Below are 22,416 nucleotides of genomic sequence, written 5' to 3'. Positions count from 1 at the left end.
CTTTTCCAAGGGTAATGAGAGGCAGATTTAAATAGCCATGAAATGTCAAGTGAAGAAAATGAAATAGAAATGAGCAAAGAATTAAAGTCTAAAAATTATGGAAAGTGTGTAGATGAGTATGGACTGTCGGTTTGGTCCTCCAGGAAGATGCTGAGATGGAATTCGAAGTGCAAAAGGTTTATTGGGGTATAATAGCTGTGAAAGGAAAGGGCGGAGGATTGTGTAGAGGGAAGCCAACAGCCCGTGATGCAGATCTGGCAGTCTGTGCCAGCTCACTGTGGAGGGGCTGAGCAAAGACTGCCTGGTAGAGGAGTCCTCTGTTAGGTAGTAGTGTCTAGGCCTCTCACCGTCTGGCTCAGTCATTGCTTAGGGCTGTCCCGTCCCAAGAAGAGCCTGACCTTGGTTCAGAGGCTGAGGTGGACCTGAAGGAGTTAACAGCTGGCAGCTACAAGTTAATCTCACTCCTTGCAGCTAAGTAGTGAGTCCTTTCTTAAAGGTGGTTTGTGCAGTGCATCTCTGTATCTGCCACATGAATTTATTTTTAAATCCTGAACTATTAGAACTGGTAGAAAACTCTTGGATTTTTGAAGAACATATTTTGAAAACTGTTTAGCCGGTAGTAAGTTTATAGAATATACCTGATATGGTACTAGCTGAAAATATAAAAACAATGAATCTGAAAGTTTAAATTTATGATCATAGATTTATAACATATTACTAAGTAAATACGATATATTTTGCAGTTTGTATTGTAACAGTCAGTGCAGATATAAGAGGCAGAATTCTTGTGTTGGATGACCCCTGTGCTTGAGCAGATATATCTCAATTCTCTAATTCTTAGGAAATGCAGGCAACAGCAATGTTTTGTTACTCAGTTCCCTATTATAGCTACATAGTGAAATATAATTGATAATTTAAGTGTCAACTTAAATTTACTACTATAAAATAATGTATTTCTAATTTATACGTGAGCTGACTCTTAAAAGACTTGGCTTGAGAGTTTATATAATCAAGGATAGGCTTAGCTTGATAAAACAATGTTCCAGATTTTTAAAAAAATTATTTCAAGTATTTTATTTATATCCTGTTCTATATTTGTATTATATTAGTCCATTGTTGGCCTCAACAATACCTTGAAATCATGTGTGCTACACAAATGAGAATTCTTTCAAGTCTTAAGATGTTATTAAGAGTCTAAATGATTTGGAGTGTAAAGTCTAAATTAAGCATTGTGGCTTTAAATGTGGTATGTATGTACTGCCTTTAGAATTTATTTTACTTAATGTTTTGTGGCTCCAGTCATTATTACAAGCAGTATATAAAGACATTTCTTTATATGGCCACCAGAGAGCATTAGTAGAAAGGGTAAGAAAATGGAACTGTTTTGAAACTGACTTAATGGGGTTAGATTTTAAGACTGTTTCCGTACGTTTTTACTTTCTAATATTTTTACATGAGTACTGATGTCATTTTTCTTTGGGATGTTTAAGGATGAGAAGTACTATTTACGGTCACTTGGGGAAGACCCCAGAAAGGTAAGAATTCTGAGTGTAAAACAATTGTTCAAAGTCTAAATGGAGATAGATAGATAGATAGATAGATAGATAGATAGATAGATAGATAGATATTTTAACTGGCACTATAATTTGTATTATTACTGCCTGATATATGACCTGTTTTATCCTTTTCCATTTTTTTCTCAATGATTCATGCCCTTTAATAAGTACTATTAAAAGTTGATAACTTAGTTTTCAAGTAGGATCATAGAATCTTAGTGTTTAAAGTCGTCTACTCCAATGTGTGCACAATTAAGAAATCCTTTCTACTGTATATTTTATAGATTGCCATTCAGCTAATAAAATACATTCTAAAATAATTATAAAAATTCTGAATAATCCATTATATAAGCTTTGACATGCATTCAGAGTCCAATTAATATGGCTCCAGTATTAAGGAGTGGTCCCTGAAACAATTAAGTAAGATGATATTTTTTTCCTTTATGTCACCATTTACTTCTTTACCTTCTTTTATTCTCCTCCCTCAGTGAAATCCACAAGTTTTACATAGTTGATAACATTCAAGTTGTTGACTCCTAAACTTAAAATACTTAATATTAGATGACAATTGTATGAATTTTGCTTAATGTAGGAAGAACCTTTCTATAAATGAAGCATAGCTAACTTACCAATAACGATATTATTGACTCTGCTGTCTTGATACAGTCTGTTATTCTTCATTTGTTGGCTATGGTCACATCCTAGTATTTTAAAGCAGTGAAGAGAGTTTTGCCCCATTCCCTCTTAATATCATGGGCTCTGATGGCAGCCTTAGCTATAATAAGCATTATGCCAATATTGTGTTTATTATTAAAATTCTTACTGTATTTCTCTCAATGCAGGATGTTGCAGATATCAGAAAGCAGTTTCCATTATTGGAAGGAGATATTAAGTTTCCAAAATTCTTCAAAGAGGAACAGTTCTTTTCCAGTGTTTTTCGAATTAGCTCACCAGGATTACAGCTCTGGACACACTATGATGTATGTCACATAAATGAGGAATCTAAAGCTAATGGAGATCTTTAGCGCTTACAGATTTAATAGTCATAGGTCCAGCTCTGTAGGCTACGCTAAAGATCTTTGACATGTAGTTTGCTGAATCGTCATGTTTGAAAACAGGTGCTTTGCAAGGCAGTGATATGGAGTGGATTATTAGCTAATGCCAAAGCCTAGTTTCTCACATTTGCATTTCTCTGTGGGCTTGTTCTTGATGCATCATCACCTGTATATATACTGAATTTTATGAAGTGTGTTTTTTTTTTACATACGAAAAATGGCCACCAGATGAGGGTGAAAATTGTGAAAGTGGAAAAAGTGATAAGATTGTGGTATGAAAATATAGAAATGATACACATGACTAAATGGAACTGTTATTCAGGAGAAAGGCAGAAGTTTGTGGAAAGCCATTTCTAGTTATAAGAATTTGGGGATATCAGTGGTCTTAGGACATATATCCTCTGAGAATGTCAAATGTCTACTGCATTTGTTGAGTAACAAGATATGTAGATTATTGATTTTGATCATCCTATGGTGTTATATTTTTATTTGCTTAAATATATGCATACAAGTATTAAAAAAATTATACATCTAGTATTGTATATGGTTTTGGTGTTGGGTGGAAAAACTTAGGAAGCTACAACAATAACTAATAGGTCTCTAAACATAAAGGAATTGTTTTTTTAAGTTCTAAATAAAACTATATTGTTTTATAAATGAGTTTTATAATTCAGCTGAGGACCTTTTGGGAGGATTTTAACATAGCCACTTCATAATTAAGTGAGGTAAGACACAAAATCATAGCATATTATTTTTTAAAGGTTTTACATAAATGATATGGTGAGAAAATGATGTGGTAACTCAAATAACGTTTTTAACTATTCTATGACTTCTAAAATTTTAAGTAGTATTCTTTTTATATTGAGTTATATGGAGTATTATAAAGCTTTTCTTAAATTAAAAATAAGTCAGAGGCATGCTAGTTATATAGTTAAAGTTTATACAAGTAAAGAGTGGGTTAAAGGAGAAATGCTTTGTAGAAGTGATATGTAAATAATCATGAATATATCTTAGTATATTATATTTTAATTCCTTAGTTGAGAATTTTGTAGCTCTGCCTTTTAACATTTTTCACAATCTGTACCAACAAAGTGCACCCTTGCATACACAGAATAGTCAAGATTGCTCTGTTAATAGGTGTATCAAAAAAATTTGTCAGGTTATATTCCTATAGAAATAATTTAGAAATCAAGATACCTATAACCAAATTATGGCTGGCCATACATTAAAAGTTATTAAAGAGCAATGGTTGCCACAATACCTTGTATTTTCCCAACACCTACATTTTCTAAGTGCTTTCAATCTGTTGTCCAATGTTGGCCTGATAGCATTCCTTGTCAGGTAAGTAATATGTACTAACCAAGGGGAGCCTCAAATAGGTGTAACGACCCTTACTGTCATAATGGTGGGGAAAGGGCAAATAGCTTTGACTTCAGATTTCCTCATGGCTTGCCAAACGTTTCCATTTTAAGGCAGAAATATCTTAGTGAAGGCGCAGTTGTGTTTGGAATACAAGTGTTTTCATTGTAATATTACAATGTTTTATGAGTTTTAGATAACGTGAGCCGAGTCCTACTAAAGGACGGGATTTAAACATTAACTGGAACCGTTGTTTCTATTTAATGTGCATTTTAGATATTTCTTATTGATAAGTTCTTATTGGTCTTTAGGTAATGGATAACTTCTTAATACAAGTGACAGGAAAAAAGCGTGTTGTACTGTTCAGTCCTCGAGATGCCCAGTATTTATATTTATCAGGTACTTTATTTTAAAGTTTATATTTTTAAAGTCTAGTTTTTTCAGTTATTTTTTGAGAAATCTCTTTATTCTCATAGAAAAACATTTTAGGGCTTCTTAGTAATTATAATGTATTCTCCATTGTATATGTGTATACATATAGGCTATATGAAGAATGAAATTTTCAGATTTTCTTAATTGTATTACATCCATGTCAGTGGTCATAAATAAAGGGTGGGTCATTGAAAATTTTCTTAGGTTTCAAGACAATAGTAATTGTTCTCACAGTTTGGGTACAATAAGTAATTGTACAGAAAAGAATAACTTTTCAAATGTATGTAATTTCTTTTTTAAACATGCTAACTGCTTAATCTGTATTATCCTTTCTTGCAACTTTTCAGGTACTAAATCAGAAGTACTGAATATAGATAACCCAGACTTAGCTAAATATCCACTATTTTCCAAGGCTAGAAAGTATGAATGTTCCCTTAAAGCTGGAGATGTATTATTCATTCCTGGTAAGATTTCTAGAATTCAGTAATTTGGTATTTAAAATCTGTACTGTCACTCATCCATTATATGATTTTTTAGTACAAAAGTACATTTGTTATATGTATCTCGTCCTGTACAAGATGATTTTTATACACAACTGTGTACATGTGTTTAAAAGTATGGTTAGGCAAATTATAAAGTTAACAGTCTTGTTTTGCAAAGGCAACCTATAAATATTATACTCTTACTTTATTAAATGACATCAAGCAAGATACTTTCTGTCTGGGAAAGGTTACACCTGGTTATTCTTTTTAATCATCTTATTTCTAAAATATTTACATGTTTTAGAACTATGTCTCTTAAGTATTTACCAAGAAATGGTACATATATTTCAAAGCCAATACAGATTTAGAGATTTTATTAAATATCAAAATGTTATAATTTTCAACACCTGTGATGCCTTTGTATACATTATTTTTCTACAGTCTGAAATAGTGTTACTTAATTTCTTTGTACAATAAGCATTAGTTGTTACTAATGTGATGTAACTAATATCTATAATTATTCTGAAGTAATACCTGAAAATTATAAAATAATTAAGGGGTGCATTAACAAATCCTATATATAGTTATTTTCCCATGTGTAAGTTAATATGTTTATAATCAATACCCCTTTTCAATGATAGAATTAAGTTTGAAAATATTAATAAAATTAAGTTTAAAAGTATTAATAAAAATATGATTTCATTTGGGGCTAGATTATAAATTTCTTGAGGACAAGGAACCATGTTTTGTTCATCTTTGTTTACCCCAAGGGGCCTGATAATGTCCTTCACATAATTGATTGTCTATAAAAATATGATATGTTGACCTCTAATTCTTATATTCATTGAAAATATCTAGCACAGTAGTCTTTATATCTATTGCCATTGCATAAATTTTTTATCATTAGAGTGTAGTTAAGGATTATTTAGTTTTCCCTTACTCTGTGCACAACTTTAAAAAAAAGAGGGGGGAGCCAGAAATGCTATTTGCATATATTTTGAAATAAAAGCAAGTTTCTCATCTTTGGATTTAAATTTAACAGAATGGTTAGCTTTTTTCCTGTTATATTGAATAAGAAAAAAAAGATTCTGAAAGAGTGGTTAAGATTGAAACCACATTTGAAAACTAGTTCTGCAAATTAAAATATTTTAAGCTTTCATTTTTTCTAGAGCACTCTTTGAGTTTGTTTCTAAAATTCAGCATCTTATAAATCTTCCTTTCACTAGCTTAAACATTTTTTTTTGGTGTAATTAGTATTTCATCTTCGTTATATTGTGGTATTGCTTTAGTATTCCTGTAAGCACCTATATTTTGAAAATATTTACACTCAATTGAAAACAAACAAGTAAACTTTGTAGTGGAAGTAAAAAGCAGCTGTGTAATATTGTAAAGTTTACTCACCCTCTTCGCCACCAAAATGCTTGCTTTAGTTTTATATACTTTTTGTAAAGGAGCTGAAAGAAATACAATTACATTAGAAATATAAAACTGAAGAGGCTACAATGAATGCAAATTTTAGCAAGCTAGAAAACCAAATGCAGCTTGAACAGGAAGTCTTTGAGAACAAAAGTACTGTACTGAGTCAGAAAAGGTCAAATATACTCCTCAAATAATTGAAATGTTCTGTGTACAAAAAACAAATACTTTGATGTGGTTATGTGACTCAGGAAGTGTAAACAAGTAACACAAAACACAGCCCCAAATTACAGAACTACAAAACAAATATAACTTTATTATGTCTTTCAAGTTAAAAAGGAAAAATTGCTATTTCCAAAGGTTTTAAATGTAGGGTTGTGCTGTTGACACTTTAAATTGGTTGGCAGTTCATAAAAGTTAAAATGATTCTGTTTAAAGCTGGGAGCGTGCTAACGAAGGGATCTAGTTATATAATAAGAATTATTTCTTACATTGGCTACATGCAACTTGTGATATTTCACTGACATTTTGGGTTTTTTTTTAACTGTAGGTTTTATTTTTAACTTTTTTTTCCCTCCAGCTTTATGGTTCCATAATGTAATTTCTGAAGAGTTTGGAGTGGGAGTGAATGTCTTTTGGAAACACCTTCCGTCTGAATGCTATGATAAAACAGATACCTATGGAAACAAAGATCCTACAGCAGCGTCAAGAGCGGCACAAATTTTGGACAGAGCCTTAAAAACACTGGCTGAACTACCAGAGGAATACAGGGACTTCTATGCACGGCGAATGGTTTTACACATTCAAGACAAAGCCTACAGCAAAAATTTTGAGTAAATAGCGAAGTGAATGCAATGAATATAAACTTTCAAATACAGTTCAGCTCAATTATTAGAATAATATTATAAGACCTAAATTATTTTTATAGATTGTTAAAAGAGGAAAGGTAAACCAATTTCAGGTTTATAGATTAAGTACAGAGGGTGTTTGTGTAGTTTCTACTTAATACAGATTGTTGAGGTTCAAAGAACGTTGTACTGGGACCATTTTTTAGCTTCAGATACAAATAACTAAAAATTCCACTTAAAATGTATTGAATCATTTTACATGAAGTCTGCTGATACATTGGGCTTTTGTATTTCTGATCCAATGACTTACTAGTGTCATTAAGAACCTCTGGGGCTTTTTTCCTCTCATTTCCAGCTGCAGCATTGGCGTCACCCTAAGGCTGGCTATCCTCATGGTCATGGAATGATTGCCAATAGCATTGGGCTGTGTGCACCTTCATTTATATGCAGTAGAGGATTCAGGCTGGATTCCAGGGGCCCTCTCTTAATACAAGAAAGCTGCCCCAGAATTTGCCACCAAACCCTTGGGTCTCATTGATTTGGCTTATAAGTGTCCATCCCCGAGCCAGTGACTGGCAAAAGGTATGGAATAACCCTTAGGCCAGTTGGATCTACTGGAGCTGGAAGTGGAATCCTCTTCTTCTGAGGTACATCAGGTATACATGGGGGTAGAATGGATAATTTTTAAAATCAGGATTCTGATAAAGGAAAAAAAGGTGGGCAACCACCAATGTCTACTGCAGTGATCTTTTAAGCTTTTAAAAATAGATGGCTATGTCCCAACTTTATAGACTTTGATTCAGTATGTTTGAGGTTTGGTATGGGTATTTATATGTAATCGACTTCATAGGTTGTTTTGATGCATAGTCAGGATTGAGACAATTGGATTAGATGATAGTAATTTGGATTACTGGTTTTATTATCCATCCAAAACAATGTTTAATTTGATCCTGGTTTTCTTGGCACCCAGTATAAATCAGGCCTGCTCCCTTTTTCAGTCTTTGAATGTCAGAAAATATTCAAATCAGTTTTAATGTATACCTACAGCTAAACTTGAACCTAATTAAAGTTTTCTCCACTAAACACTTTTCCACCTATCACTTATTTTAAAGAAAAGTGAATTTTAAGAACACATACATGAGAGATCCCAATAATGCTGTCATTGAAAACAATGAGCCATTGTATGTGGATCTGTGCCATTCTTTGTTTTGGACCTAGTAATTATTTGCACTGCCATTGAAGATGAAATATATTTACTGGATACAAATGTGCCCATCTAAAGGGATCAGAGTATATCAATTTGGTGCATTTTTAATTAGAAAATAATTTTATCGAAAATAATTCATCCACTCATATCCTGTGTTTGGAGTTAGATTAATTTCAGGTATAAAAAGCAAATTGCAATAAATAAGAAAGGAAAAGTATATAAAAACTATTCTGAACTTCCTAGGCGTCTTTGAGAATAGATACTGAAGTTACTCAGGCCAACACGAGTGAAGAGAATCTGTCAGAAAAGGAATTGTTGTATTAGCCAGATATAATTACTAGATTTTGATATTTGGTTACTTCTTAGGTTAAGCAAAGAACTTTTTACATGACTCTTTTTCCTTTGGGAAGGAAAAAAAGAAAAAGAAAACCCGTTAGTTTGAATGGTATTTATAGTCAGCTTTTTAATAAACCCTCCTTGGTTTTGCTTTTTTTTAAAAACCAGTAAGAGAATGAATGCAAAGCATATGTCCAGAGCCACATAGAAAATCTGTAAGTAAAACTGAAATTTAAGTTTACTCAGTGACTATTCATTTTAATTAGTTTATTTGGTAAGCAAACTGAATGACCTTAGGCAAGTTTAATAATCTTTATGAAGCTTATTTTCTTCACCTTTAAAATAGAACTAACTTAAGGTTTCTAGGGTTGCTACAAAAATACAAGGAAATAGTTCAAGGGCAGGCACATGATGGATGGCTGGTACTAGCTCCACTCAATTATTTATAGTTCTTATTTGCTGAGAGATTTGAGGTAAATTATGACATCTAGAAAGCTTGAGATGAACACTTTGGGAAGTTTTAAAATTATTTCCCTGGTCATATCTGTTAATGTTGGTGTTTATTTTAATCTTTTTTGCCTACCTGGTTGAGACCAAATGAGATGTTTTTAAATGTGTATTACACAGTATTTGTTAGCTGTAACTTCTCAGGAATTCCAAATCTTAGAATTTTGTTGCTGAAAGGGATCTTAGAAATCACTCATCAATCCAGATTGCTTAAGTGATTGTCCAGGCTCACAAAGCTGGGTGACAGAAATTGGAATTACAGTTGTGACCAGATTAGTAATTCTCCATTCTTTCTCCTTTAGGCATAACTCATCTCAAATACTTCTGAATACATTATATAGTTATTTGGCTACAGTTTGGGGGCTTGACCTCACCCACAAAGGAATAGTTTTCCTCTGCCAGGGAAATTTCTCATTGTACTGCTTGCTACATAGACAAGGGATGCAAAGTAAGACTAATGATGAACAGGTAGACAGTAGAGTGTAATATAAAAATGGAATATTGTGCAGTCATAGAATGAGACAGACATATGTGTAATGACGACTTTTCCAAGATGATTAAATGAGAAAAAAGTTTGAAGCTATGGGTATGGTATGCTGCCATTTGTATAAAACAAAGATATGCTCTAAGTAAACATACTTGTCCAAACAGAAATATCACTGCAAGGACACATTAGAAACCAGTGAGAGTGGCTGCCTCTGAGAAGAGGTTACACAGTAGGTGGGCAGACTGGAATCTGCAGCTGTGTATTATTTTAATTTTTTGCCCCTGTATGTATGAGTCTTAAAAAATAAATTTTAAAAATACATGTGGATAGTAGCTTTTCACGAACATTAACAGTATTTTTCTTGGTACATAATTACCAAGACAAATACTGTTATTCAGTAATTTCACACTTGTCACTTCCATGAAATATCAAAACAAGAGAAACAAAGTCAAGGAGGCTTATTTTCCATCTTTCCATACTTTTGAACAGCATCTATTTGAACATTTGGAAAGAACCCTAGTAACAGGGCAGTTCTCTCACCTATCTAAAGTTGCCAGTAGAAATCTAAGCTGAATTTAACAAGTTGACCCAAAAAAAAAATGCAAGTCTGAATGGAGTTTGAACTGTGCTGCTGTGACTCCTTCCCCCAGTGCTAAAAAACACGTAGTCAGGAGGAACTAACAGACTGGCAGTCCCCCACATACCTCTGGTCTTACCTTCAAGACTTATTTCAAGCATGAGTGTTTGGTGTCTTAAATACACCTCAGCTGTATTCTGTTCTTTAATGTTCCATTAAATGGAATACTAACGTGACCATCTAAGTGACTGCCTATCTCAACCACTGACTTAAAGCTACTAGGCTTCTCTGCCTTTGTAAAGAGCTACCAGAATTTACAAATGAGGTCTATCTACATGTATATCTTACCCTCTAAAGCATGTTTCTCTTAAAGGCTCTTACACAATTCTTACACGAATACTATTTTGTTTCATATTTTACCTCTTAAGTCTTACACATTTCTATACTCACACGCTGAGTTTTGTCTGCACTGTAGCCTTAGTGCCTAGACCTGACTTGTCCTTGCTGAGTGCTTAGATGTTACACAAATGAAAAACCGATCACACCATGTTCTAACCAAGGAATACAGACACCTGAGATGATTAGCACCAAAAAGGAAGAATTTCCTTATTTTTGAGAGATTTGTTCTCTAAGAAATCCAACAGAAAAAATGGAAATAATGTAAATTTTTGTGGAGAATATAAAGCAGATACATATTGTTATAGGAAAGTTTCAAAGTCGCTCATTTGAAAAAAACATGGGGGTTAATGAAAACACATGTAAACCCAAAATGGCAAAGTGGAGAGAAATAGCTTCCTTCCAAATAACGATCTGAACTTTTAACACAAATCTAATAACATAAAGCACATCCAGACAGACTTCTGTGGATTAAATTTAATACAATTGTACATTCATGCTGCGGCAGTAACAGCTTGCACATTATTTGTATGTATGACTACTTTTCTCAGTTGACTCATGACATAAACATAAAATGGCACAATCCAAAAGGATATACTAACATTTACAATAGTTTTAGACAAATGGGGAGAAAAAACAAATCTGAAGTATTAAAATACGTGGATCAACTTGAACATATTTTCATTCAAGAAATACTCTACTTTTCAACAGTCATTTTGATGCAGTGGCAGGTCCAGGTGTCTAGTGAGTTATTTTAATATCCATTCATTTTAATATTCAATATAACAATTACAATTAAACATTCATATGACTAGATAGCTAAAGAACCCAGATTTTTCATATATCAGTTTTTTTAATGAATCCTGCTGAAAGTCCTTTTTCCATTTTAGTTAATCCTGTAAAAACGAATGCCTTTGCTTGCCCCATCATTAGAGCATTCAGTAACTTAGCTATTTTACATTAGATACACATGAGTTTAACCAAAGACTACTAAACATTGAAAGCCATCCAATCAATCACGGTGCTAACTTAAGACAAGGTAGTATTAGAATCAGGCTGACTTGTTTCCTTGTTGGGAATTTTTGGTCTCAAAAGAAACAGCAGGTATTTAAAGAAACAAGCAATATAAGACTACTTTGTCATTTAAAAAAATAATTTGAGAGACACTATAGAATTAAGGGATGTTATTTTTAAGCATTTGGTAAGTAAGAATCATTTCTTATAAGTCTGAATACTTGGAATGTATTTATAGTCATTAAAATATAATTCTGGGAAAAAATATTTTAATTGTATGTTTTAAGAATTTAGGTCCTGTGGGTTATTAAGCTATTAAGCTTCAGTCTTTTTTTTTCAGTTTGAAAGCACCATGTTACTGCCATACTTTGTTTCATGTCCTGCAAAAGCTAATTATAAATAAACAATAAAAAAGTGACCACTCACCTTTTATTGTAATCATACAGCTGTATTTCAATATTGTTTGACATTAGTTAGATCTTGGTTTCTCAAAATGTATTTATGTAGGTCAAAAAAACAGGCAGAAGGAAACTTCACCCAGATTATGTAGCAGTGTTAAGCAAATTCAGTTTTTGAGCCAAAATTAAATCATTTGTGTCTTCAAACTTTCCCTGATAACTTTTCTTATAGCAATATAATTTTGCATTTTAGCCAAAGAAAGCTACTTTCTTTTGGCAGACAAAAGCATGCTTCTGAAGAAACACTGACTTAGATCTATAGAATCTGTCCCCTTGTCTATAGAACACTAACAAATAGAGCATCATGTATTTATTTTCCCTAAGTTGATCTCTTTCAAAAGACTGATATGAAAATATTTTAAATCAGTAATATATCTGTAATTAATATATGTAATTATGTTCAAAACAATTTTCCCAAAAGAATTGGTTTGGGCCAAGATTCAAGAAACTCCAAAATGTCTTATGCTAAAGTTGTCAATTAAAAATTTAGCCACAGTGCTTAAGTGTAATGTTTTTAAAAACCAACTTTACACTACTGCATGTTCTTGGTTATCTGGAAACATATATTTTGACTCTCAAAAAAAAACACCTGGTGGCACATTAAAGACAGATTCCATGAGTTTATAAAACAACGGCAGGACAGTTATTCCAAAATGATGGAAAACATCAGTGTACCTTTGCTTTGAAGAGCAATGACATGTTTCTATTCAAAAGTTTTCAGTGCCAAAATAGCTAATTATTGTTACAGTGCCACCAAAATTAGTTTTAAACATTACTCAGAAAATAAACTATTTCCAACGATAACAATTTTAATTATCTTTTATAAGGACTGTATTGTAACTGTCATTCTAAAGGGTCTTATATCTCCTTAGGATTATCACAAACCACCTTTTAGATTTCAAATGAACTAATTCTAACCCAGTCCATATTAAAAGCTTCACATTCACAAGCAAAGAATTCGATTGCACATTACACTCATATTTTAGGAATGTGTGCTCCCCACAAAAAAGTGCTTCTGCTCTTCCACTTAATAAGTACATGAATATTCTTGTAGTCTTAAAATACTTCATGAACCCTGAAGTGATTCTCTATGGAAGGAGCTTCCTTTGCAAAATGAATTTGGCTAGTCACCTGCATACCAAAATCTCCAAGTATCTGAACAAATTTCTTGTGCTCCTTTCCAATCCAAGATCTCATTGGATCACGTACTTGGTAAGGTGTTACATGGGTGTGAACAATAATCCCTGTTTGTGCAAATTCTTTCAAGACTTCTGGATAAGTAATCCAAGTATTGCTTCCTCCAGAATGACCACCATCCAGCCAGTACATTGTTCTTATCCTTTTGATAAAAGCATCTATGTTCTTGTCTTTCTTAGCTTCTTTCAATTCAAAAAGCAACTGATTCAAAACAACACAACCTTTACTGAATCCAATTAAAGTAAAAGAAGCACTATTTAGTGATGGTGGATAGAAACTCATAGCAGACTCATCAAAATTTTCACAAGTTCTTTCTTTTTCTCCCTGGCAACCATTGGTAGTATGAGAAGAACTGGATCTACAATTAGATGCTTTGGAGTCCTTATTCAAATCTTTCACATTCTTCTTTGATAGCAAACTGTTCTGACTTAAGTTAAAAGCATTAACTAATAATGTATAAAGGTGCTTAAAAGCTCCAAAGTCAGTATTGTGTTCTGGAGCACCAAACATATTACTTTTCACAAAATTATCATAGCAGCTGAATTTGTGCAAATGCATTCGGGAACACTTTATCACCCAAATATAACTATTGGGGAACCGGTGGGCTAAAATGGTGGCAACATTTTCTAGACTCCAGTTTTCCCACTGATAATTCTCAGGATGACGAGTCATAATTTCATGATAATTCTGAAAGGTAAGAAAGATGAAACAAGCATTAAATATACATTTATATAAAACTATTTCCACAAAATAGTTTCCCATTTTCATTGTGGAGTAAGTTGGGGTGTTATGACCCATGGTTAATATACTATAAGTGAAAAACTATAAATCCGCCATTACTTTCTGGTTATGAGATTTTGAACAAATTACACTCTCGGTTTAGGCCTCAAATCAATCAAAAGACAGGGTTATAAGATAGCTAAACAGCACAGTAGGAATTTAATAAAACACTTTGGAAGGATTATAGATATTTTTAATAAATTTTATTTAGTATACATACAATCTATTCATAACACATTAACAACATAGAAATTTGGTTTATTAGACCTTTTGACCAACACAGAATTTTAAAATATTTTCATATTAAAGCTGCTATCCTGAACCCCTCCCTCATTGGATTACTCTAGCAACCTGAATGCTATGTTTGATTTCAATTTTTATTTTACAAACAAAGCTACAATGAACATTAGAGAAAAATCTTTTTATACATCTGTGACTACATCCTTAAAAATAAATTCCTAGATAATAGAAAAACTAGGTGAAAGAATACTCATAATTTAAGGTTGGTTATATAGACTACAATACTGTCTTCTAGTGAGGTATGTGTTAACTTTTATCTTTGTTAAATTTCATAGGCACAGGAATGATATTCTAGTTTAGATTTGAAAATTTGAATGAAGTTGAAATTTTGTTCATATATTTATTAGCCATTCTCTATTCTATATGTATTAATAACTTTAGTTTTTTGGACATGCATGTAAATTTTATTTTCCTTTTAATTTTTATTCATAGCTTTTTTAAAAAAAGGGAAATTCATTCAAATTTATTCATTTATTTTATGAAATTTATTGGATACCTACTGATTGGGTATGGGTCAGAACAGACTAAACTCCCGCCTACATGGAGCTCTAAGGACAGAGATACACAACAAACAACTCCATTAGTAAATACAGCAACGCTGTCCAACAGAAATATAACTTGAGCTACATGTAAAATTTTCTAGTAACTACATTAATAAAGTTAACAGGTGAAAATTATTTTTAATAATACATTTTACTGAGCCCAATATATCTAAAATATTATTTCAACATGTAAACCATATAAAAAACTACAGAGATTATACATTTCTTTTTCTTACGAACTCCACTGTATATTTTACACTTACAAACACATCTCAATTTGGATGCTATATTTTCATCAGAAAATCTGAATTTAGATTTCATAAAATTTACAGCTGAAAAAGTAGATTCATGTACCAAGTTGTTCAAATATACTTAAAACTTTTCCAGGAACAGACTTGAGTATCAGTTTTCAGATTTAAATTGAACGTTACATACAATTAAAAATGTAGTTCCTTGATTTCACTAACAACATTTCAAGTGGTCAACAGCCACAAATGGCTAGTGGCTGGACAGCAGAAAACATTAGATGGTGGTGAGTGCAATGGAGTGTAATAAAGCAGGGAAAAGGAGTCCAATGTTTTGGAGAGGGTGGGAGACTACTATTTAAAACACAGGGTGGTCGCCAATAAGGCGAGAGTTGAGAAGGACCTGAAGGGGTTGAGGGAATGCATCATGATATTTCAGGCATAAGAAACGAACTGCAAAAGGCCCTGAAGTGGAAGCATGCTTTACAGAACCCCGATGCAGTGACAAGGTCGGAGGAGCTCCAGTGGAGGGAACAACATGCAAAGCCATCGCCAAGAAAGTCAGAGGGAATGCTGGGGAGAAGCGAGCGTGCTGGTCATGCCTTGGAAGACTGAGGACTTCCGCTTTAACTCTGACAAGGTTTGGAGGAGAGGGCTGATATGACCTGTTTTGAAAGGATTTGTATACTAGGTGTGAAGGGGCAACAGTTACAGCAGAGGCTACTGCAGTCTAATCCTAATGAGAGAAGGTGGCTTGAACCAGAGTGGGGTAGACACGAAGGTGATAAGAAGCGGTCAGATTCTGACCATATTGTGAAGGTAGAGTCAACAGCATTTGCTGATGAATTGGATATAGAGTGTGAGGGAGACAGAAATAGAGATGTAATTTTTCCTTATTTCTAACAGTCATATATTCTATATATCAAAGTTTTAAATGCACCTCCCCTTTGCCTTAGTAATTCCAATTCTAGGAATTTATCTCAGGGATATACTTGTGTACATGTGTAAATAAATATGTATATTTATTTCTGCTTCAAAAGAATGAAGCAGCTCTATGAGTACTTGTATGGTTTGTAAAATAAGGACTAAATAATCCCTGTAGGCTATACTACCATTTGTGTTTCTTAGAAAGTTTACATCAACATTGAATGTTTCTGCAGGGACATATAATCGGTAACAGGGATAGCCTTGGGGAAAGGAAATGGGAGACTACAGGAAATGGGATGAAAAGACTGCCTTTTCAAAGTACAACTTTAAATAAACTACATTTTTTAGCAAAATGGATTTTTTTCTGTTTAAAAATTAAAACTAATACTACAAAAATTCAGTCTATGTACAGAGGTGTAAGAAAGAAAAACCTTCCACAAAACCACCAATTAGAAAATCACTATTAAAATTTTGGTGTCTAGGATTCCAGTTTTCTTTAGTATACATACACATACACAAGTAGTCTGTATATAAGAGAGGATTCTTTCTCCCTCAACAAACTTATATATACAGTCTTCACTTACTATATTATAGGCATGATTCCCTATCAATAAATTTAAAATTTAATCTGCATCATAATGTTTAGACTTCCCATCAGAAAGATTAATATCAACTTACATTTCCACTGGAAGTATACAAGAGTGCTTATTTTCCCACATCCTGGCTCACACTGACTATGAGCATTAATCTTTAAAAAATCTTTGCTATGATAAAATGATATCTCACTTTTAATTTGTATGTTTTGATTCCTAATCAGGTTGAATATTTTTCTATGTTTATTGGCAATTTTCATTTTCTTTTGTTAACTTTCTTTTCATGTCCTTTGATAATTTTCCCAATAGGATGCTCAAAGTCCTTAACAGTTTGTATCTCATTAATATTAATAGTTTATGATATGTTAAAGGACTATTATTTAACTTTGTGGATTATGCTATTGCCTTCTGCACATCCAGATTTCTGATATAATTATGATTAAAGTTATCATAGGAGCTTATATCTCAAAGGGCTCATCTAAATGCTTTTTATAGCTAAGGAAACTGAGGTCCTAGAAACTATAGTTATTTATTTCATATATTTAGTAAATGAGCCAAAAATTAACTCAATATTTTATGATTCTCAGTTTAGCCTCTACTACATAGAAGGTGATCAATCTCAAAACTTGGGTGTTCTCTTTTTATTTTCCCCATGATCAGAGGGAGAAAATGTTTATACTAAGGAACTGTGTATACTAAAATGTAAAAATGGGATTCTCACTGTGGTGTCAAAGCCCAGATCTGAAAACAATGGATAAGCACATTTGAAAAAAGAGACACCAGACATTCGCATAGGACTTGCTTGTAGCCCAAACTGCCTCTACAACCCAGGCTATGACCCTGACCCATCGACAGAAAAGGCTAAGGACTGTAGGAAGAGAGGTTTTCTTTTGAGAGAATTTTCATCCCAGTGGGAATGCAGTGCACTTATTCTCCTAGTAGGGGAAAAGGGTAGGGGGCACGCTTCTCCTCATCCCCAGTGAGGCAGGTGGCAAGAGAATCTCTTGGAGAGATTAGGAGATGCTTACTGCACAGGCAGATATCTGAGAACTTGCAAAACTTATAGGCCTACCTCATACTGCTACTGAAGTAAAGGAAAGGAGTTTTAGGAAAACTTGAGATGTGTCTTCAAGAGTTTATAGACATTCATGATAAAGATTTAAACTAGGTGGACTACTCGTTACAGCAGAATGAGAAGAACAATATTGGGTGTAAGCTGTACTTCCATCAAAAATGGGGCAAGGGGGCATTTTTGCTGAGCAAAAAGTGGACACCCCAAGTAAGCAAGCTAGAAGGATAACAGGATCCAGCCAAAGAAGAAGGCTGCCTGACGGAGGCCTAAGGTGCATGATCAGGTATGACTAATAGTGTGTAACTGTGTGTAATATCTGTCCCTGGTTCCTGGCACAGAGCTCCTAAAACCCTTGGCATTTCCTGGGTGATAGGAATGTCTTTTGTTCTAATGAGGTGACTACTGGTGGGCTCCTGGGTAGGGGCTAGTCATTAGAAAGACCAAGACATCATCAGAAGTCTGGAACTTTCAGCCTCACTACCCATTATCCAGAGAGGGGATGAAAATGGAGTTAATGAGAGATCATGACTATATACAATGAAGCCTCCATAAAAATCCCCAAAGTACAGGCTTGGGTAGCTTCCAGGTTAGTGAACAGTGGAGGTGCTAGGAAAGTGATAGGTTTAGAGAGCATGGATGCTCTGCACCCCGTCCCACATACCTTACCCTATGTATCTCTTCTATCTGGATGTTCTTAGTTAATGGAAATCTAGAAAAGGCAAAAATTATAGTGAAGGAAAGCAGATCAATGACTGCCTAGGGCTGAGAGAAGAGATTGACTAGAGTGGGACACAAGGGCACTTTTTAGGGTGATGGAGATGTTGTATAACATGATTGTGGTGTTAGTTACATAACTGTAATATTTGTCAAAATTCATCAAATTGTAAGCTTACACTTTAAAAACAAAGAGATGAGTGTAATTCTATATCCTGAGGCTTTAAGAAGCAAGATAACGCAAGAAAATTAGACGGTACCTACTTAAATCCTGATCTCCCTCTAAAATCATTACAGATGGATAAGAAAAACATCAAGAGGTATCTAAAGAAATATATATTAAGACAGCCTCAGTTTTCCTGTACTTCAAATGCTAAAAGGACAGGTATAAAATAAAAAAGGATATAAACAATAAAGTAATGATAATTAGGATTTAAATTACATGGACAGCCAGATCCAATTAATACCAAATAATGAATCTATGTTAAGATGAGGCAAAGCTTATAATTATACCCTACAAAGTTCTTTTTGACCCTATTCTGTTCAATACTGATCCAAATTAAGAATAAAGATATAGAAAAAAATGCTTATTTAATCTATAATATGCTGCAAACTGAAATAAGTTATAAAATGATCAATAAAAAGATGAGCTGTACCTAAGAGGGCAAATTTCATAACGATAAACATGAAGCTCAAAAGAATCAAGTACAAAGATATGGATGAGGAAATCTGAGCCTAAAAGCATTTCATATAATAATAGCAAAGACTTATCAAACACTTCATACACTGTTCAAAGCAACTTACATACATTCATTCATTCAACAAGTTATCTAATGGATAGTCACTAAGCATCATAGATATATCAGTGAAGAAAACAGACATGAAGCTTACATTGTAGTGGTGGAACACAGACAAAAACCAAAATGAATAACTAATATAGTAAATGAAATGGACAAAAATAAAAGAAAAAAGTTAACAGGGGTCCTGTACATACAACTGGTTATTAAATAGGATGGTCAGAAAAGGCCTCACTGTGAAGGCAACTTTTGAGCAAAGACTTGAAACAGATGAGGTAATGAATCCTACAGATAATCTGCGGAAAGACTGCTCCTGACAGCATGTTCAAAGCTTTTGAGGTGAAGTATGCAATTTGAAGAAGGCTGGTATGGCTGGGACAGAATAAAACAGAAAAAGATAGTCAGAAAAACAACAAGGTGGAGAAAGGTAAAGATAGTGAAGGAACTTGAAGGACATCAAAAGGTCGCTGGCTTTTACTCTGAGTGATGTGATACGGGAAGTTATTGGAGAATTTTGAGCAGAAAGGTATGGAATGATTTGATTTACATTTTAAAATGATTATTCTGATCACTTTTAGATACATTAAGAAGGTGAAGCCACTTTATTTGCTGATGGATTAAAATATGAGATGTGAAAGAGAAGACTAAAGGATAACTTCAGGATTTCTAACTTGAGCAACTAAAAAGGAAGTTTCCATTAACTGAGATGAGGAAAACTGCAGAAAGAACAGGTTTAGGGGCAAAGATCCAGAGATTTTAGGTTTGAGATATCTATTAAATATCCAAAATGAAATATTGTGCATGCAATTGGGAAGTCTAAAATTTGGGGACTATGTCTAGGCTAGATAAACAAATGTTGTATGTGAAGCCACAGACTGAAAGAGATCATGAAGAGAATAATTTAGCATTTTTTTAGACCTCATATGAAGACAGAGGAAAAGTTGAAGAACTGAGCACTGGGGTACCCCCAATAATTAAAAAGGTCGCCAGAAAGATGAGAAGAACTGTAACTCATTGGGTATTCACATATTTACTCCTCATTGATATCCTATAAATTATTATTCATACTTTATAGTTGTGGGTAGCTGCAATTGGCCAGAGATTTAATAGCTAAAAAGTGCAGAATCAGGGTTCAAACCTAGGCAATCTGGCCTCAAAGCCTTTTGATGCATTACCCTTTGATGCATTCCTGGGTTTTTAGAGCACTTCATACTCTGCGTAAATCAACAGTATATCACTGTCCAAAAAGCTAATGGAATTTCAGGCTACATAAAGAAATGGATGATGTCAAAACAAAAAGATATTATTCCAACTGTATTTAGCATTTTTTAGACATCAGATGAAGACTTGTACTTACATTCTAGCTGGCACACTTTAGAAACACTTAGTAGGTTTAGTTATCTATACGTTTTAGTTATCACGCTATCATCATCATCATCGCAAGTGCACAGTTAGCTGGTCCATAATCTGGAAGTCCTGATCAGTAGTGTCATGCTGGTTTCCCAAATTGAGCAAAAGGGCATCGATTGAGTAAATTTCTTCTCTTAAATCTAAATACTAGTTTTTTCATAGTGTTTATTATCAGTCCATTATTTTGAAGAGAAGAGAAAAAAACTACAGGTATCTTAATCATCATTTGACTTAGGGCACAAAGTTTGTACGTGTATCATTTTCAAGCATCAATTTCAAAAACAATAAATACTGATTCATGGTATACGAAACACATCTAGCCATATTCTAGCTTTACCTGTCTACACCAACACTATCCAGGAGAACGTGGTGATGATGGAAACGTGCTGTGGAACCGTTCTTCTGTATTTGCACTGCTCATTACAGCACACACAAACCTTAGCTGCTGCTGAGCACGTGCAATGCAGCTGGGGCAACTGAGGAATTGGGTTTTTAATTGTACTTAATTTAAATTGCCAGACAGCTAATAGCTACCCGATTAGACAACGCAGTTCTAGAATAAGATCTAGATTGAGACCCAGCTTTCCAGTACAACATATTCACGGTAATTTGCCTGCAGCTATACAATGAATAATAAAGATAAAATCACACAAAAAACAAACGTACAGAATTTAAGTCGGCATCAAAATACTGACATGCTTAGCAATTACTGTCTCTTTTCTCCGCCCCCCCCCCCTTTCTTAGAATGACTACTGAGTGTCATACCTTTGTAGTGGGTTTTTGTTTTTGTTTACTTGCTTGCTTTTTAATTACTGCCAATGGAACACTATGTGCTAAGTTAATTTAAAAGCTATCTCTGTCTCCTGTCCCCTTCCCCTCCCCCACACACACTGCTCTGAGAAACCAAGTTACAGAATGAATATACATCATGTGTCTCAACTCCTTCCTTCTATGTTTCAAATTATACTCCCGTGAAGCCTGGACTGACAACCGGCTCTTCCCAGGTGGGAACTCTCCGAGGACACCGTCCCTCCCGGGCTACAAGAGGAGGGGGTCAGGCGTGGGGAAGGGGCGGTTTTGGATTCCGTGTATTAACGGAAGAGCCACCCTGTGAGTGCATGTGTGGTTGAGTTCAGACGAGGCAAGACACTCGGTACCAGCTATAGGGGAGAATCTATGGAATTCGCACATGCACGAGAGGAAGGAACAGGTGCCCCGAAAGGCCCCAGGTTACCTGCACATCCCCGGGGAAATAGAGGACGTGATGCTGGGTGGGCGGTTGCTGCCCCTCCTTCGCCCGGTCCCCAGAGAGATCCCGCCATTCCGGCCCCTCCGCCGCCGCCGCCGCCAACAGGAGCAACTCGTTGCTGCGCTGCGGGTCGGCTCCCGGCACCGTGGACAGCTGCACGCACCGCTGTGGGCTCCCCTCGGCCGAGAGGGAGCATCGCGCACTGCTGCTGCCGCCGAAGTTCATGGTTCCGGCCTGAGATCGTGAAACAGCGATTCCGAGTCCGAGCTGCGGCAGCAGGAGCAGCAGCGGCGGCGACCGCAGGAGCGCGAACCCCAACATGGGTCGCCGCCGCAAGAACGGTTAGTGGAGGGGGAGGTCCTGAGGGAAGTACTTCAACAGGCCGCTCAACGGTCGCCGGGAGGGGGCCCCGGCGGGAGTCGGCGCGGAGGCGACGGTAGCGTCAGAGGCCGACGTCTGT

The 22,416-nt window shown here is 34.7% G+C and overlaps 2 protein-coding genes across 2 annotated transcripts in view; one reads left to right on the top strand and one right to left on the bottom strand.

The window, feature by feature from the left end:
* The window catches only part of TYW5 (tRNA-yW synthesizing protein 5), a 22,413-nt gene extending 10,311 nt beyond the window's left edge, over positions 1 to 12,102 (top strand). The window contains exons 4-8 of the mRNA XM_019746478.2: positions 1,491 to 1,535; positions 2,399 to 2,536; positions 4,282 to 4,369; positions 4,750 to 4,866; positions 6,881 to 12,102. Coding sequence (XP_019602037.2) covers positions 1,491 to 1,535; positions 2,399 to 2,536; positions 4,282 to 4,369; positions 4,750 to 4,866; positions 6,881 to 7,137 — 645 coding nt within the window. The 3' untranslated portion in view covers positions 7,138 to 12,102. The remainder of the gene's footprint in view (positions 1 to 1,490; positions 1,536 to 2,398; positions 2,537 to 4,281; positions 4,370 to 4,749; positions 4,867 to 6,880) is intronic.
* Positions 11,121 to 22,416, bottom strand: LG01H2orf69 (linkage group 01 C2orf69 homolog). The gene is made up of 2 exons (XM_019746477.2): positions 21,942 to 22,416; positions 11,121 to 14,014 (listed from the first exon to the last, which is right to left on the bottom strand). Exons 1-2 carry the CDS (start codon positions 22,275 to 22,277, stop codon positions 13,187 to 13,189), a joined length of 1,164 nt encoding a protein of 387 aa, XP_019602036.1. The 5' UTR covers positions 22,278 to 22,416; the 3' UTR covers positions 11,121 to 13,186.

Source organism: Rhinolophus sinicus, linkage group LG01, assembly GCF_036562045.2.
Source record: "Rhinolophus sinicus isolate RSC01 linkage group LG01, ASM3656204v1, whole genome shotgun sequence".
Taxonomy (NCBI): Eukaryota; Metazoa; Chordata; class Mammalia; order Chiroptera; family Rhinolophidae; genus Rhinolophus; species Rhinolophus sinicus.
This window is presented reverse-complemented; position numbering and strand designations above follow the sequence as displayed.

Excerpts from the sequence above, each read along its gene's own strand:
- LG01H2orf69 (XM_019746477.2), bottom strand. The coding sequence starts at position 22,277 with ATGTTGGGGTTCGCGCTCCTGCGGTCGCCGCCGCTGCTGCTCCTGCTG. Across the intron at positions 14,015-21,941 it reads ATTTCCCCGGGGATGTGCAG|AATTATCATGAAATTATGAC; the intron begins GTAACCTGGGGC and ends CTTACCTTTCAG.